This window comes from Mesocricetus auratus, unplaced genomic scaffold (genome assembly GCF_017639785.1).
Source record: "Mesocricetus auratus isolate SY011 unplaced genomic scaffold, BCM_Maur_2.0 Super-Scaffold_100009, whole genome shotgun sequence".
NCBI lineage: Eukaryota > Metazoa > Chordata > Mammalia > Rodentia > Cricetidae > Mesocricetus > Mesocricetus auratus.
The window spans coordinates 28,348,160-28,364,961 of record NW_024429193.1 but is presented as its reverse complement, the minus strand read 5'-3'; the positions used below and the strand labels follow the sequence as shown (position 1 = coordinate 28,364,961).

Here is a 16,802-nt window from a genome sequence, read left to right as displayed (position 1 = left end):
ACTACTGCAGCCAGCCAAGCTCTCACACATATGCACACACTCTGTAACTCCTAGAAAACGTGCAGCCATTCATCAAGCCAACAATCAACCCGAGAACAGCTTGGAATAGGGCCAGGTAGCAGCTGTCAGCCTACACTCCCTGGTGCTTTTATGGAAAGCATCTTAGCACTGCCTTTTTAACAAATGTCTGAAGAAAGAAATGTTCAAAGTCTACCTTACTTAAAGAGTGTCAGGGGTTCTGGGGAGATGGCTCAGCCATAAGAGTGCTTGCTGTGCAAGCGTAAGGAGCTGAGTTCAAATCTTCAGCAGTCCTGTGAAAGAGCAGGAGTGGCCTTGTGTGCCTGCTGTAGGGAGCAGAGACAGGAGGATTGCTGGTGTGTGCTGACTGCCAGCCTAGCTCTAGATTCAATGAGTGACCATCTCAAAGGAATTAAGTAGAGTGACAGAGCAGGACATCTGCTGTCTTCCTCTGGCATATACCACCATGACTCCAAAACAAATACAGTGTGCCACACACATACACACCACACACACTCACACACAATCAAACTGACGGAAGCTTCCAGCTACTTCTATCCAAACCAAAACAGAAAAGCCCATCTGAACAAAACCAAGGGACTGACACCATATTGCCTATTTCTGGAAGTCGTGCACTGTTTTCATCAAAGTTCTCTGATTATAAAAACACTGTAAAGAGTACGTACTCTGGGCTACAGTTTAACTTGCTGAGCTCCGCACTCAGGTTAGGTATAGGAGCCCAAATAGGAGTTGGAGGTAAGATATTCTTCTCCTGGGTGAGGTTCACAGGTCTGAGACTTTCTGGCTGTGGAGAACTCTGTAGACTTAGCCCTCCTAGACCGGAGGACAGCTGGTTCACACCTGGGTAATGCTAAGACAGAAATTCAAAGCAAAAGGACAATTATACAACAAATGTGAAGAAAAGCAGAAAGACAATTATACAACAAATATGAAGAAAAGTTTCTAAATACTAGGTTTTAATTCAAAGGAAACTCAAGATGGCAAGAAAATTTACATCTGGCTTCCCTGCCATATCTTAACAGAGCAGTCAATTTAAAGCATAATCAAGCATTTCAAAGCTAAACCAATATTATTCATAACGTCAAACTGTTCAACATCTACAGTTTACAGTGGACAGGGATGAAAAATGCCAAAGCATTTTCAAGTTCCATTAATTACCAAGTTTCAGGATGAACCACTGCCTTAGAATGAGCACGTGTCTCTGCTACAGTCACTTCCCGCTCCCTCCTTACGCCTGCAGTACTGATATGCGTTCATATATTTCTCTTTGCTCTTCTGTTTAGTTTGTTTTGAGACGGGGTCTCACTATATAGCTCTGGCTGTCTAGGAACTCGCTCTGTAGACCAGGCTGGCCTCTAACTCAGAGAGATCCGCCTGTCTGTGTCTCCTGAGTGCTGCGATTAAAAGTGTGTGCCACTATACACTTCACAGCTTTATACGAACTCAAAATAATTTCATGAGTTATTGTCATAATTTAGAACTACTCAATATTTGAATTAAGTAAATCAAAACTTACCAAAAACAATATTTACTTTTACACTTCTTTTGTTTTAAGATGATTTGCATGATCAGCTCTTTATGAACTTTCCCTCAAAATATAAAATATTATATTTATAGAACCATAAAAATATTTGGCCAAGGAGATAAAAAGAATCCTTAAAGTTTAAGAAACAAGTTCTACTACCATGAAAAATATTATTTTAACTAATCTGACTGCCTCTTGGGGTACATATTGAAGAACAAAAATTATGACAAGACAGATCTTTTGTTTTAATAAGTAATTTATTCAGAAACGGTTTTTCTGCATTTTCTCATCACTTTTGTAGATTGAAATTTCTTTTTGTGAATGGATGCCTTGTTTGCATGTGTACCACTTGTGTGCCTGGTGCCCTCAGAGGCCAGAAGAAGGCATCAGATCCCCTGGAACTGCAGTTGTTTGATTAAGTGCTGAGAATTGAACCCAGATCCTCCATAGGAACAGCCAGTGCTTTTAAAGACTGAGCTGCCTCTCAAGCATCAATGACACAAACATTACATTTAAGAATTGTACATTTACAATAAAAAGTTGATGCTATTTTGGCACTATTTAAATATATTAAGTATAGTCTGTACCCTACATCTGTAAGCTACAAATGACAGATTCATTGAACTGTGAACCAAAAATTGTATTATTTTGATTGAAAACTTAACAAAAAAATATATTCAGGGATATCTCACTTTACTCTTCACCCGTAGTCAACATTTTAAATTAGTTTCCTATTTAGTTCTTTTGTTGCTATTGATAAAATAAACTAGGATGTGTATACCGCTCTAACCAGTCTTTTTAACAAAGGACAAAAAAAAAAAGATACACCTTTTGTCTACATACAGTCTACATACTCCAGTAGACATATGGAGTAGAAGGTACACAGATATCACCAAATGCTAAAACCCACTAGGTAAAACTTAATGAGGAACTTCCAAATGACCAGGAGGTCATCAGCCAAAGCATTAGCCAATCTTTACACCACTGCAAGTGGGGACGAAGACTAGGTTTATGTCATTGGGACGTCAGAATCATGCTACGTAAATAACTACATCTAATAATAAACCTGAATATAATCAAGCTGTCAGATTTAACTCATGGGTCACAGGAAATGGAGTAGCAGAACCAGGAAGACAACACCACAAGGAAAAACAACCAATGGAGAACACTCCACAGGACAGCTGGCTCAGTTTTCCCATCAGACCAAGGGCATGAACTCAAGGGGTAAGGTGTGTTTCAAATTAAAATGATAATTATAACACATAAACAAATATAACAGTTAAGTTGTTGTTTGGCTAATAATTTGTACAATCAAATATAAAGGGCATTTTTAAAATAACTGAGGAAGGCCGGGCATTGGTGGCACACATCTTTAATCCCAGCACTTGGGAGGCAGAGGCAGGCGGATCTCTGTGAGTTCGAGGCCAGCCTGGTCTACAAGAGCTAGTTCCAGGACAGCCTCCAAAGCCACAGAGAAACCCTGTCTCGGAAAAAAAACAAAAAACAAAAAACTGAGGAAATCTGTATTTTTGCTGAATTTTAATAGTATTTAGAATTATTATCCTTTCTGTTGGTTGTGAGTTGCATTTTGGATATGCAAGGAAGGTTCTTCTCCAAAATTCTCTGCAGTAAAGAGAGGAAATGAGTGATGAATCCAGTGATTATGCCCCGGCACCTGGGCTCTGAAGAACAAAACCTACGTGTGTTCTTTTGGGGACTGAAGAGCCGGGCCTTTCTCAGCACTCAACAAAGGCATCGCAGTCACTCCAACAAAAGCCTTCAGATCTCAGAGCTGATGCACTGGGTCACACCGAAGGCAACATGTACAAGGGTTTCAGTTGTGCCGCTGAAGCTAGCTCCTTACACCTACCCCACATGGATTCTAGGGCCAGCAAGATGGCTCAGCAGAGAAGGGCACTTGCCATGCAAGTCTAGTGACCTCAGCTCAACCCCTAGGACCCATGGAAAGGTGGAGGGAGAGAACCCGCTCCATGAAGTTGTCCTCTGACCTCTAAACATGAACACACAGTAACACAGTCTTAAATTCCATCAACTTGGGAGGTGAATGATGGACAATTAGGAGTTCAAGGTCATCCTAGGCTACAATGAGTTTGATATCAGAAGTCTATTTGGAAAACAAAGTCATAACGAACAAAGTCCTACTCTCGTACACCGGGAATAATCACGTTCTCAGTAGGGGCTCTGAGATCATAAAACTCTGCCAGTAACTATTCAGCTTTACCACTGTAATTTAGCAGCATCTGTGTCAACACAAGAGGCCAAGGCCACAGCTGTATTCTAATAGTGAGTTACAAACGATGCCAATGGGCCATTAGCTCCTTGCCTGCTACTTCCAAGAATCAAGCCAATCTCAGAACTTTTTCTCAAGTATAGAAATAAGTTATATATTAACTCTACATAGGAATTCACCCAAAGCACAAGCTAGTCAAGACTGAAACAAGACTTTGTGTGGAACAATGTACCTCTAAGGAAAATAAAATAACAAAACAGGGGTGAAGAGCTTAGCAGCAAAACAGATTTCCCCAAAACTCCTTCAAGTTTTCTTCCCCTTTCCCTTCTTCACCTTAATTCTAAAATTAAATACTAGACACAAGTGTGCACGCATGTGTAGACCAGAAGTTGATGGCGGGGAGCATTTACAATCTCTCTTCTACCTTATTCACTGAGGCAAGGGTTTTCAGTCAAATCCAGAGCTAGCCGGTTTGCTCTGGGGATGTCCAGTGCAGTGGACTGCCACACCCACTCAGCATTTACATGGATTCCCGGGACCCAAATTCCAGTCCCCAAACTTGTGTGGCAAGGGATACTACTGATCCATCTCTCCAGCCTCCATGTTTCCTTTCTACTCTAACCATAAGAGGAAATGCTTTTGCCATTTCACTCACTTCCCAATGTTTTGTTTTCTTCTCAATAAAACGAGAACTATTTAGCATTGAAAATACAACTAAACTGAAATGTTCTTAGAGACAGCTCCAGAAAGTCGTCAGATGACCTTGTACACTATTCCAACGATGGTCTCAGTGAAAAATCTCACTATAGACTCAGGTATCCGTACAACTTGTCTCCAGTGGTGGCATTATTTGGGGGAATTGACGGAACTTTTAGGCCATGAAGACTTGTTGAAGAAGTATGTCATGGGGTTTTGAGAATATATCACGCCACTCCCACCCCCACTTACAGTTTGTTCTTTCAGTTTCCTGTGTCCCATGTCATAAAATGTGATCAGTCAGCTTCCTGCTCTGGCCATCTCATGACACGTCTTCCTAACTATGAACCCCCCTCTGGGAACATACGCCAAAATAAACTCTTTCTTCCCTAAGTCACTTTGGGGCACAGTATTTTATCACATCAGAAAAATAACTACCACAGCAACCAAGCTCACAAACTAGAAAGCACTTCTGTTCATGAAAATTCTCACTGGGTTATTTTTGTATCAGAGTCCTTCAAATAAAGAACAGAGTGTAAAATAAATACTAAATTACATTCTCTTATTTTCTGAGGTAAATGCCAGCTTAGTAATATAAAATAAAAAAATAAACATTAGGGGCTGCAGAGGAGGCTGCATGATTAAGAACACTGGCTCTTCCAGAGGACCCAAGTTCACTTCCCAGTGTCCATCCATGTTGGAAAGCTCACAGCTGCCTACAACTCTAGCTCCAAGGGACCCAATGCCCTCTTTTGGCCTCACACATACAGGGCAGACATACAGACGCACATGTAAACAAATTTTAAATTACCAATTAATTTCCTGCTTATTAAAAATACATGTATAAAAACTGCAAAAAAGCTAAAGATACATTAAAAAAATCCAAGCTATGGCTAATCTTTTTATCTAGACTCTACCTCTTTAAAGCGATGCGTATCAATGATGTGCCCCCATTGGCATTTTACAGTTTTTATCGATTAATCAAACATGACTGAAAACACACCTGCGGATATCCAGAGTACCCTGGGCCACTGGGATGTCCACCGCCAGAGCTTGGAGGTGGTGCTGCATTCTGATAAGCAGGCTGAAGAGTCGGATAGCCATAGCCAAAAGGCTTTGCGACCTTTGTGGGGTGAGGAGCCGTGGGAGCAGGAGCTGCAGACAGAGCCTGGGCGAGGGTGGAGTTAGGTTCTGAGGCACGATCAGGAGCAGGGCTGCTTGCTGAAGAAGAATGCATATCTAACAAAGAAAACAATGAGGTGTTCACAGCCTCAAATCAGGATGGTAAGCAATAACCTTTGGCATTTTTTTTCTTTTCAAAATGTTTTACTGTGACAAATGCAAAACATATACCAACTAGGAAGAGTAGACCACTGAACCCATGTACAAATCATCCAACTTTAGTAACTATCAATATTCTGTCAATCTTATTTTATGTATTGCTTTGTCCTATGCATAATTTCAACACAAACTTTTCAGCTGGAACTTCTAATAATACCACAGTCATGTATGTTTTTGTTTTTTAATTCTCTCATCAGAACTGGAGCTAAGGAGCAGAAAACAAAGCAAGGCAATGAAGAGTATAAATTACTTTTTTCTACATGCCCTTTATCTGACTTTAATGTAAAATGCCCATGAGTAACATATTCCTACAATCCCCTAGACATCTGTATTATATGCACAGATATGAGAATTTAGTGACTGGATGTTCTTTATTTTTATTTCAACTTAAAAAATAAATTTTCAAAATTTTCAGTAAAACTGGAAAAAATGGAATACTTGGCAGCACATACAAAAAGAAAACTAAAAATTACTATGCAACCAATTTTTGGTATACTGACTCGGTCTTATTTTAAAATCAACTCTGTAAGTTAGAATTACTTGATCTTTTCATATCAAAATGGTATTCTTTACCAGCATGAGTCTGCAAAACCCCATTCTGAAAAGTACATGACAATAAAAACTCATTGTTCAAAAGTATATTGAAGAACCCCACGTGTTTGAATCTAGAAGATGCCTGTAGATAGTTTGCCACCACACTGTCTCACCGAACGCGCAGGGACTTTCTCAATCTCCTGGACTTCTCATGAGAGCCAGAGCTTCGGTGTAGCCCTAATCCTTACAGGGAGAGGGCTCTCTCGAATGGCAACAGTATCGATGTAAGCTAGAACACTAGAGTTCTAACTAAATTTCACCCTTGGAAAAAATAACATCTCCTATGTTCCTAAGTTTTAAGTCCTTTCCTAGTGCCAGACACACAGTAGGCAGACACACAGGAGGCAACTTTCAGTTCATTTATTATTATTGCTACAGGTGTTTGCATAGTTCCTTAATTTGACTGCAGAAATAAATAGCTACAAACCTACCCAAGGCCACAGACATATAGTCAAATCTTTACTACAAGATTAAATTTTGTGGGCTGAATGAATTACAGACAGATAAATCAAACCAATGTCTGACACTCGGGCCTTCATCTTTTAACTGCATGTACTTCAAGGAACTTTTTGTTGTTGTTTTGTTGGTTTAAGACAGGGTTTCTCTGTGTAGCAGTTTCAAGGAACCTCTTACTTCAGGCTACTTTGGAGCTTGTGAAAGAGCACCGAGTTGCAGGAGCAACTCTTAGATACTACTTGGTAATAGCAATTGTGACTGAAATGGTTCCTCATTGCTACACACATGCACATATACATACTCATTAATTCCTAGGAAAAATTGCTTGACCATAAAGGACTGTTATTGAAACTTTGTGTAAAAAGTCAGAGGGCTCTGACCACTAAGCTGAGAGGATTAAAAGTGTTCTACTGACTCATGGTATGATGACAGTGGGTAGTGTTTCTTAGAACACTGCATGCAGCTTCAGCTAAATTTCATCCTAGTGAAAGCGATATTATCAAAGTGATAGGAAACCAAGAGAAGGACAAAGTTATTTGCTGTCTTTCTGAATGCTGATGTCATGAGGGAAGGAAGGAATGTGTCAGTGATACATAAGGAAGACTGCAGTGTTAAGTTACTATAATGAAATGACTACTTGTTAAAACAGTACATTTATTTCTGTTACTACCATTCACTATTCCTCTATTCTCCTCATGGAATTAAGCTATTTCCAGATATAATCTAAGATGATGCCTCTAGCAGCTAGAAAATGGCTCAGTGGTTTAGAGCATTTGCTCTTGCAGAAGACATGGGTTCAATTCCAAAGACCCACAACCATCTGTAACTACAGCACCAGGAAGTGCAACCCCCTCTTGTGACGAGGAACACACATAATACACACATGTATGTAGGCAAAGCTTTTATACACATATATAAAATAAAAAGTGATACACCTAAGACCTACTCCCAAGTGGCTTTTTAACAAGTGGAGGCACCAGGAGCTACAGGGGAAAAAATACATTATACTAAGAGTTAGCTATAAGGGATTCAAAGACCTATGAATACCAACAAAATATCATAGTTTAAGGACTAGTTTTTAAAAGGAGAATACCATTCCCTATTAGGTTTTTTGTTGTTGTTGTTGTTGTTTTTATTATTAAAGAAAGAAAAAAATTTCTTCAGGCCACCAGAAACAACATGCACAGTTATCATAGGACAGTATTAAGGCTGAAAATTGCAGGAAAACGTCCCACCTTTTGTTAAAAATGCAGCCTGCTTTTGCTACGTGGCCAGTAACTTAAATGAACAGTGCGCAAACTGGACATAAGGTACCTGGGTAGCTGCCTCCTTCCAGGGCATCGTAGCTGTTGGGCAAGGGCGAAGCACTGCTGGTGGTAGAGGAGCTGTCGACACCTGAGAGGAAAAGCAGACCCTGCTAAGTTCAAAGTTCATCTACAGCTACTGCTGCACGTGAACAAGATGGCTCTGCTCAACTAGGAGAATTCCCAACTCTTGTCAAACATTAAAATGGCTGATGTTTGAAAACACACACACACACACACACACACACACACACACACACACACGAGAGAGAGAGAGAGAAAGACAGAGAGACAGAGAGAGAGAGAGAGACAGAGAGAGAGAGAGAGAGAGAGAGAGAGAGACAGAGAGAGAGACAGAGAGAGAGAGAGAGACAGAGAGAGAGAGAGAGAGAGAGAGAGAGAGAGAGAGAGAGAGAGAGAGAGAGAGAGAGAGAGAGAGAGAGAGAGAGAGAAACTATCCAACAATTCTGGAAAGTAGCACCCTGACCTCCACATACTGGCCATGGCAGGCACATGCCCACCCCAACAAATACACAAATGTAATAAAAAAATTATTTCAAAAGAATAACAAATAATGGTGGGGGGGGGAATGCAGCTGACGGGTGGAATAAAATTCGGTTAGACACACATTAACTTCAAGACTAAACATCAAACTCTAAAAATAAGCAAATATAAATTTGGGGCTAGCAGATATTGTAATGCAACCACACTTGAAATATTCCATTTCTCAATCTCAAGGTATCAAATACACTCTATTACTACTAGGAAGCTTTAGATTAGATGATTTTAGCATAGCACAAAAGACAAAAGACTGGAGAGATGGATGGTTCAGCAGTTAAGAGACCTTCTCTCAGAGGACCTGGGTTCGATTCCCAGCACCCACATGGCAGCCCCAGCTGTAGCTCCAGTTCCAGAGGAACTGATATCCTCATCTGACCTCTATGAACACACATATGGTACATATATACATGCAGGCAATACATTCATACATATAAAACAAGAAGACTTTATGGCTTGAGTTTCTTCCACATAACAGGGAAGTATTTTTGTGCCTCCAATTATCCATGTGCAGAATATCGATCAAACAATACCCACCATATTGAATAAGGGAATATAAATGGAAGCCATGCTAGTGAACACAGACATCAGACAATGAGAACTTACTGTTTGTGACCATTCAAACCGGTTAGATTAAGAAAAGCTGAGTGGTGCTAGGACACATGGGAGAATAGAACATAAGATACAGTTCTTTCATTCATTCACTCAACAAATACTTCATTGGGAATCTCAGGTAAAAACACCTGGGTATACACTGATAGACAGTATAGAGAATGCATATGGCCGCTCTATTGAGACCAAAGTGACAAAACTCTCTGGCACAGAGGTTATTCCTGGTTCTTAACGGAGATACAACCAGGATTTCAATTTTTCTTTTTGGTTTTTTTCAACAAAAGTATTTATTTTACCTTTTTATCCAGTATATGTTGTTATATATTAAGCACATTCTACCACACCTGTCCCCTTCCATTAGTCCCTTTGTTCACACAGACAATTTTACTTTCACATTCATGTAATTTATATGTGCATGAGTTTATACATCTATATAGTGAGTGATGAGAGGAAACATACAAACTTTGTTTTCCTATGATTAGTTAAATTCACTTGATATGACTATCTCCAATTACATTCATTTTTTTCCCTGCAAACAACTTAAACACTATGGTGAAAACAAAAACAAAAACCTCCATTGTATATAAAAATCAGTTGATTTTTATTGAAAACCTAGGTTGACAGAATTTGAACTACATTTTAGCCTGGTTTTTAACTGTGATGTAAAAAGAATGTGCATGTATAACCATCCTTCACTGAATACTGTTCAGATAACCTTAAGAATTAACTGTATTAACTAAGGACATAATCAACCATTATTTATATAGGGATATTTTATTCTCAGCAAAGAATATGACTTCAAAGCAGAAAACTGCAAGTTCAGAGTATGTCATTTACCTGCTATATAACTTTGGATCGGTTAGCACCCCCAGCAAGCATATGGCTAGCTAGATGGCTCAGTAGGTCAAGGTACTTGCTGCCAAGTCTGACTATTTGTTGGAAGGCTATTTATTGACAGCATCCATCTTAGGTGGTTAAATAAAAAGCTATGTGTATATGCCACTTCTCTTAATGAAGAATGGAAAGGAATGGTTCTTACTGTTTGTCTACATATACAACTCAAGCAAAATGCTGATTGATGTACAGGGCCAAACGTCTCTCAGTGTTGGGCACAGTGGCACACCCCTATAATCCTGGACTTAGGAGGCTCAATATTGAGCTTAAGCCTGGGATACCTAGTGAGATCTTGTCACTAACATATAACAAAAAGTATTACAAAGTATTATAGCACTGGCGTGCGTGCGTGAGTGCGTGTGTGCGTGTGTGTGTGTGTGTGTGTACACAGGTGTGGTAGCATATGCCTATTCTAGTACTCAGAAAGCCGAGGTAGAAGGATCATCAAGTGTGAAACCATCCTAAGCCACATAACAAGACCTCTTCTCCAAACAAGTAACAAACAAGCAAACAAACAAAAACACAGTAACTCGAATAAAACCGAATGTGCTATCTAGCAAATGGACTACAGTTGAGTCAAAAGGAATTAAGTTCTCATAATTGCTACAATATGAACAAATCTTGAAAACATACTAAAGACAAAAGGCCAGACAAAAAAGAGCACATATACTGTAGTTTCATGTCAGGGAAGCCCTAGGACATGCAAATCTACGGAGTCAAGAGGGTAGACTAGTAGTCATTGTGGGCCAAGAGGAGAGCAAAAAGAGGAGTCACAGCTAAATGCGTACAGGGCTCTCGGGGTGAAAAAAGTTGACTCCTACTGAGCTCAGCCTTCTTTAGCACACCACAAAGCTGGGCAGCACAAGAGGAGAGTGCGGCAGCACTGCACGGGGCAGGTACTATAAAATGCACACGGCTTAAGTGCTCACTACAACCACACAACTCTTGGGAGCACAAACTCTCCATGATGCTGGTACACCAAAGGCAGAAAGCACATGAAAGGATGCTGAGCATCATCAGCTATCAGGGCAAAGGGAGTCAATACAGTAACACCACCACCTTCACATCCACCAAGACAGTAAGAACCAAAGGAACCTGTAATAGCTTTTTTTTGTTTTTGGTAAGGATGCAAAAATGGAATTGTACAATAGTGTAGCCACATTAGAAAACAATATGGCAATTTCTAAAAATACAATTACTATATGACCAAGAAACATCATCAGATAAATGAAAATAAACCTTCACAAAAACTTACTGACAAATGTTCATAGTAGCAAGACTAGTTATAGGCAAAAGATAGAAACAACCCAAATGTCCACCAACTCAGGAATAAGGAAATAAAGTGATGTACAAAATGGAATGGTTTTTGAGCAATGAAAATGAAGTGCTGATATAAGTAACAACAGATGAGCCTTACTATGCTCAGAGAAAGTCACAAAAAAAAACCTCATTTGTTTGAGCTATGTGTTGCTGAGAAAGGGAGAATGCAAAGTGACTGCTAAAATATAAACAGTTTCTATTCTGAGGTGGTAAGAATGTTCTGGAATAGTGATGGGTAATGAATTAGCACGTTACTTTTATGGTATGAGTTATACCCCCCAATAAAACTGCTATAAAACACTATGGTAAGGCAAAAGTAGGCAAATCTCAAGGTCAACCTGGTTTACATAGTGAGTTCCAGGCCACTCAAAGCTACATAGTGAGATCCTGTCTGAGAACAAACATCAACAACAAACAGTCTATGGTATACTCTACGACCAAAAATTGGTTTAAGTGTAACTACTGAGAAATAATAATTCTTGCTGGGCATGGTGATGCACGCCCAGCACTCAGGAGGCAGAGCAAATTGAGTCTAAGCCAGTTGTACTACATCAGTGGTTTTCAACCTTCCTAATACACTTTTCACAATACATTTAACAACAGTACCCTTTATTTAATACAGTTGCACATGTTGTGGTGACCCACAACCATAAAATTATTTTCCTTGCTACTTCCTAACTCTAATTTTGCTGCTGCTATGAATCATAATATAAATATATGACATACAGTATACCTGGTATATGACACCTATGCAGTTAATACCCACTGGTTGAGAACCACTGCTATATGGTGACTTAAAACTGTCCATAACTCCAGTTTCAGGTGATCCAGTGCCCTCTTCTGGCCTCCCTGGGTCTTGGCACACATGCAGTGCACACATGCAGACAAACATTCAAGCACAAAATTAACAACTCTGGGACTGGAAAGATGGCTCGGCTGTCAAGAGCACTGCCTGCTGCCCCAGAAGACCTGAGTTCTATTCCTAGCACCTACAATGTGGTTTACAACTATCTGAAGTTCTAGTTCCGGGAGATTCAACACCCTTTCCTGACTTTTACATACAATAGGCTCTTTCATCCAAACCTGATAACCTGAGTTAGACTTCCCAGGACCAACATGACAGGGCAGAGTATAGACTCCCACAAATTGTCCTCTGACCTCCACAAACGTGCCGTGGCATACATTCACCCCACATACAAGTGAATGCTTTAAAAACATTAATAACAAAATCTCAAATAATTGTTCTTGAAAACAAATAAAGCCAAAGAAGATACCCATATCAAATTATTACAGACGACACTTCTATCTAATCCCGAATGTGAGGCTCTTTCACGGCAAGCCAGATGTTAAAATTTTAGCATATTAAAAACTTGCTCACTTTGAAGTGGACATAAACTCCACGTCTAAACAAAGAGCTATTTGCAATTGACATCTCCTAAGAAAGGAAAATCCAATTTCTTCAATGGAATGTCACTTCGTGGACCTAGGAGTAGCTGGCTAAAGGCAAAATCAACTACATTTTTTGTGTGCTTTTTGTTTTTCATTTTTCTGTCTTACTGGTTTTCTTTTTTAGTTTGTTCTGATTTTCATTTTTTATGTTTTTCCTTCTGAGAGAGAGAGACAGACAGAGACAGACAGAGACAGAGACAGAGAGAGAAAAAAAAATAAGGAATAAGCCCTTGAAGCAGGGTGGGGAGCACAGTGGGAAGGATCTAGAAAGACTATCCTAAAAATAATAGTATATGAAAAAAATTTTAATAAAGGTTAAAATAGTACCCATCTTTTTTTTTTTTTTTTTTTTTTTTTTTTGGTTTTTCGAGACAGGGTTTCTCTGTGGCTTTGGAGTCTGTCCTGGAACTCACTTGGTAGTCCGGGCTGGTCTCGAACTCACAGAGATCCACCTGCCTCTGCCTCCCGAGTGCTGGGATTAAAGGCGTGCGCCACCAACACCCGGCCCAATAGTACCCATCTTAATAATGCCATAGCTACAAACTTTCAAGTATTACTTTTATAAAAACAGTTGTTCTATGCAGATAGATCCATGTCTATCGCCATGCACAAAACTAATGGATCAAAGATCTCAACATAAATCCAGCCACACTGAACCTCTTAGAAGAGAAAGTGGGAGGTACCCTTGAACGAATTGGTACAGGAGACTGCTTCCTGAACATAACACCAGTAGCACAAATACTGAGATTGAAAATTAATAAATGGGACCTCCTGAAACTGAGAAGCTTCTGTAAGGCAAAGGACACAGTCAGCAAGACAAAAAGGCAGCCCACAGATTGGGAAAAGATATTCACTAACCCCACATCTGACAGAAGACTGATCTCCAAAATTTACAAGGAACTCAATAAGCAAGTCTCCAAAACACCAAAGGATCCAATTAAAAAGTGGGGGACTGAACTAAATAGAGAAATCTCAATAAAGGAGTATAAAATGGCTGAGAGACACTTGAGAAAGTGTTCAACATCACTAGCCATTAGGGAAATGCAAATCAAAGCAACTCTGAGATATCATCTTATTCCTGTCAGAATGGCAAAAATCAAAAACACCAATGACAGTTTGTGCTGGAGAGGATGTGGAGAGAGAGGAACATTCCTTCACTGCTGGTGAGAGTGCCAACTCATACAGCCACTTTGGAAATCAGTATGGAGATTATTCAGGAAAATGGGACTCAGTCTACCACAAGACCCAGCAATTCCACTCTTAGGCATATACCCAAAAGATGCCCATTCACACAACAAGGATGTCTGTTCCACTATGTCCACAACAGCATTATATGTAATAGCTAGATCCTGGAAGCAATCTAGATGCACCACAACTGAAGAGTGGATAGAGAAAATGTGGTACATTTACACAATGGAGTACTACTCAGCGGGGAAAAAAACAATGGAATCTTGAAATTTGCAGGATGGCACTAGAGGAAACCATCCTGAGTGAGGTAACCCAGTCACAAAAAGACAAACATGGTATGTACTCACTCATATATGGATTTTAGAAATGGATCAGGGGAGTGTCAGCCTACAATCCCAGTGCCAGTGAGTCTGGGAAACAAGGAGGTTCCCAAGAGAAATGCATGATACCCCAGAGAAGTGGAATGAGGCAAGATCTCCTGAGCAGATTAGGAACAAGGGGGGAGGGGAGAAGGAACCAGGAAAAAGAAAGGGGGATAAGAGGAGGGGAGAAGAAGGCATGGGGGAGCAGGAAGGTTGAGTCGAGGTAAGAATAGAGGACAGCAGGATGAGAGATACCATAATAGATGGAGTCATTATAGGCTTGAGGAGAGAGCTGACACTAGTGAGGTCTCCAGAGATCTACAAGGATAACACCAACTGGCAAACTAAGCAATAGTGGAGAGGCTACACTACCTACTTTGATGATAGGGTTGATGACTACCTTATATGCCATCCTAGAACCTTCATCCAGTGACTGATGTAAGCAGAGACAGATACCCACAGCTAAACACTGAAATGAACTCCTGGAACCTAGTGACAGAGATGGAGGAGTGATGAGCAAAGGGGTCAAGACCATGATGATGAAACCCACAAAGACAGCTGACCGGATAAGGGGGAGCTCTTGAGTCCCAGACTGATGGCTGAGAGGCCAGCAGGGGACTGATCCAGACTCCATGAATGTAGTCTCAGTGAGGAGGCCACAGAAATCACTGGGGCCTTGGGTAGTAGATCAGTGTTTACCATGGTGTATGAATGATCTTTGGGAGCCCATTCCAAATAGAGGGATGCTCTCTCAGCCTGGACCCATGGGGAAGGGCCTAGGTCCTTCCCTGGATGAAATGACAGACTTTGGAGATCCCCCCAAGGAGGGCCTCACCCTCCCTGGTGAATAGATGTAGGGATGGGGCTGGGAGGGCTGGTGGAGGGGCAAGGGAGGAGGGGTGGGAGAGGGAGCGGGGGTTGACATGTGAAGCATTCATGGTTTTAATTTAAATAAAAACATATATTGAGGAAAAAAACAGTTGTTCTAAATTATTTAGATCTTAAATCTGCTCATTTACTTTCAGAAATCCAAGTCTTGTCACAGTATCAAAGCAGTGACAGTTGTAATCACAAATGGACTACTAAGAGTCAGGAACAGTTAACACAGTTGAACTCTGATACAACTTAATAATTAATCCTCTAGTGCATTCTTACCATCCCTGCCAACACCAGTCAGAATTGCACTATACATACACATACAAACACATATATGAAACCTGTATATTGACATTCTGAACATGCTTAAAGACATCTATCTCCATGAATTCACTACAATCCTAGAGGAAAAACATCTAACAAACCTTCTAACTGTAACCCTTCAAACCATGGCTTATAGTTGGCCCACATCCTCATTTCTCAAGACCCTCCCTCTTACATTTCAATGTAGTTACACCAAACACCTACCAACCAATACACCTCCCTTTTCCCTTGTGTTCAAGGTCAAGGCCTGACTTCCTTTCTCCACTTGTGTAATCTTTCCCTTAGGCCAGTACAAAGAAAGCATCTCCTCCCCAGGTAAGGCAACATTTAAAGTCCCATATCACTGCCCTTTCAGGTAGTACTATAGTTATAAATGCTGTTTCCCTATCCTAGGCATTTGTGGAGGCCACTCTATTGTTCTTTAAAACAAAAGGACAGACTGAACATTTGTCTAAAATACATGAAACCAGAAAGGTTTTGGTTTAAAATTTTTCTTTCAGATTCTGGAATATGTATGTATGTATGTATGTATGTATGTATGTAATCTTTGAAACCAAATCTAAACAAAGGATCATTCATATTTTGCATGTACCTTAAACATGGGGTCAAAAAGTAATCTTACATATTTCTAGTGCATCTAGGATGAACTACAAGCTATCATGAGGAAGTAGAATTGTCCTTTGAGTCACATTGATCCTGAAAAGGTTGTAGCTGTCTAGCAGCTACAGATTCACCCTCCAGATTAGGGGAGTTCCATCTGGCCCATTTTGAGGTGAAAGCTAATTTTAGATAAATGAACAGTCTTGGTGGACTAACCACCTATACACCTTAGGTAGCTCTAGGTTCCTCAGTCTCATTTTGACGTGAAAGCTAATTTTAGATAAATGAGCAGTCTTGGTGGACTAACCTCCTATACACCTTAGGTAGCTCTAGGTTCCTCAGTCTCATTTTGACGTGAAAGCTAATTTTAGATAAGTGAACAGTCTTGGTGGACTAACCTCCTATACACCTTA

General features: G+C 40.2%; 1 protein-coding gene across 4 annotated transcripts in view; it reads right to left on the bottom strand.

The window, feature by feature from the left end:
* The window catches only part of Sec24b (SEC24 homolog B, COPII coat complex component), a 78,732-nt gene that overhangs the window by 24,246 nt on the left and 37,684 nt on the right, over positions 1-16,802 (bottom strand). For all 4 annotated transcript variants that reach the window (XM_040751791.1, XM_040751792.1, XM_040751793.1 and 1 more), the window contains 3 exons: positions 8,217-8,297; positions 5,515-5,750; positions 705-889 (listed from right to left, as the gene is read on the bottom strand). In XM_040751791.1, the coding sequence (XP_040607725.1) occupies positions 705-889; positions 5,515-5,750; positions 8,217-8,297 (502 nt within the window). The remainder of the gene's footprint in view (positions 1-704; positions 890-5,514; positions 5,751-8,216; positions 8,298-16,802) is intronic.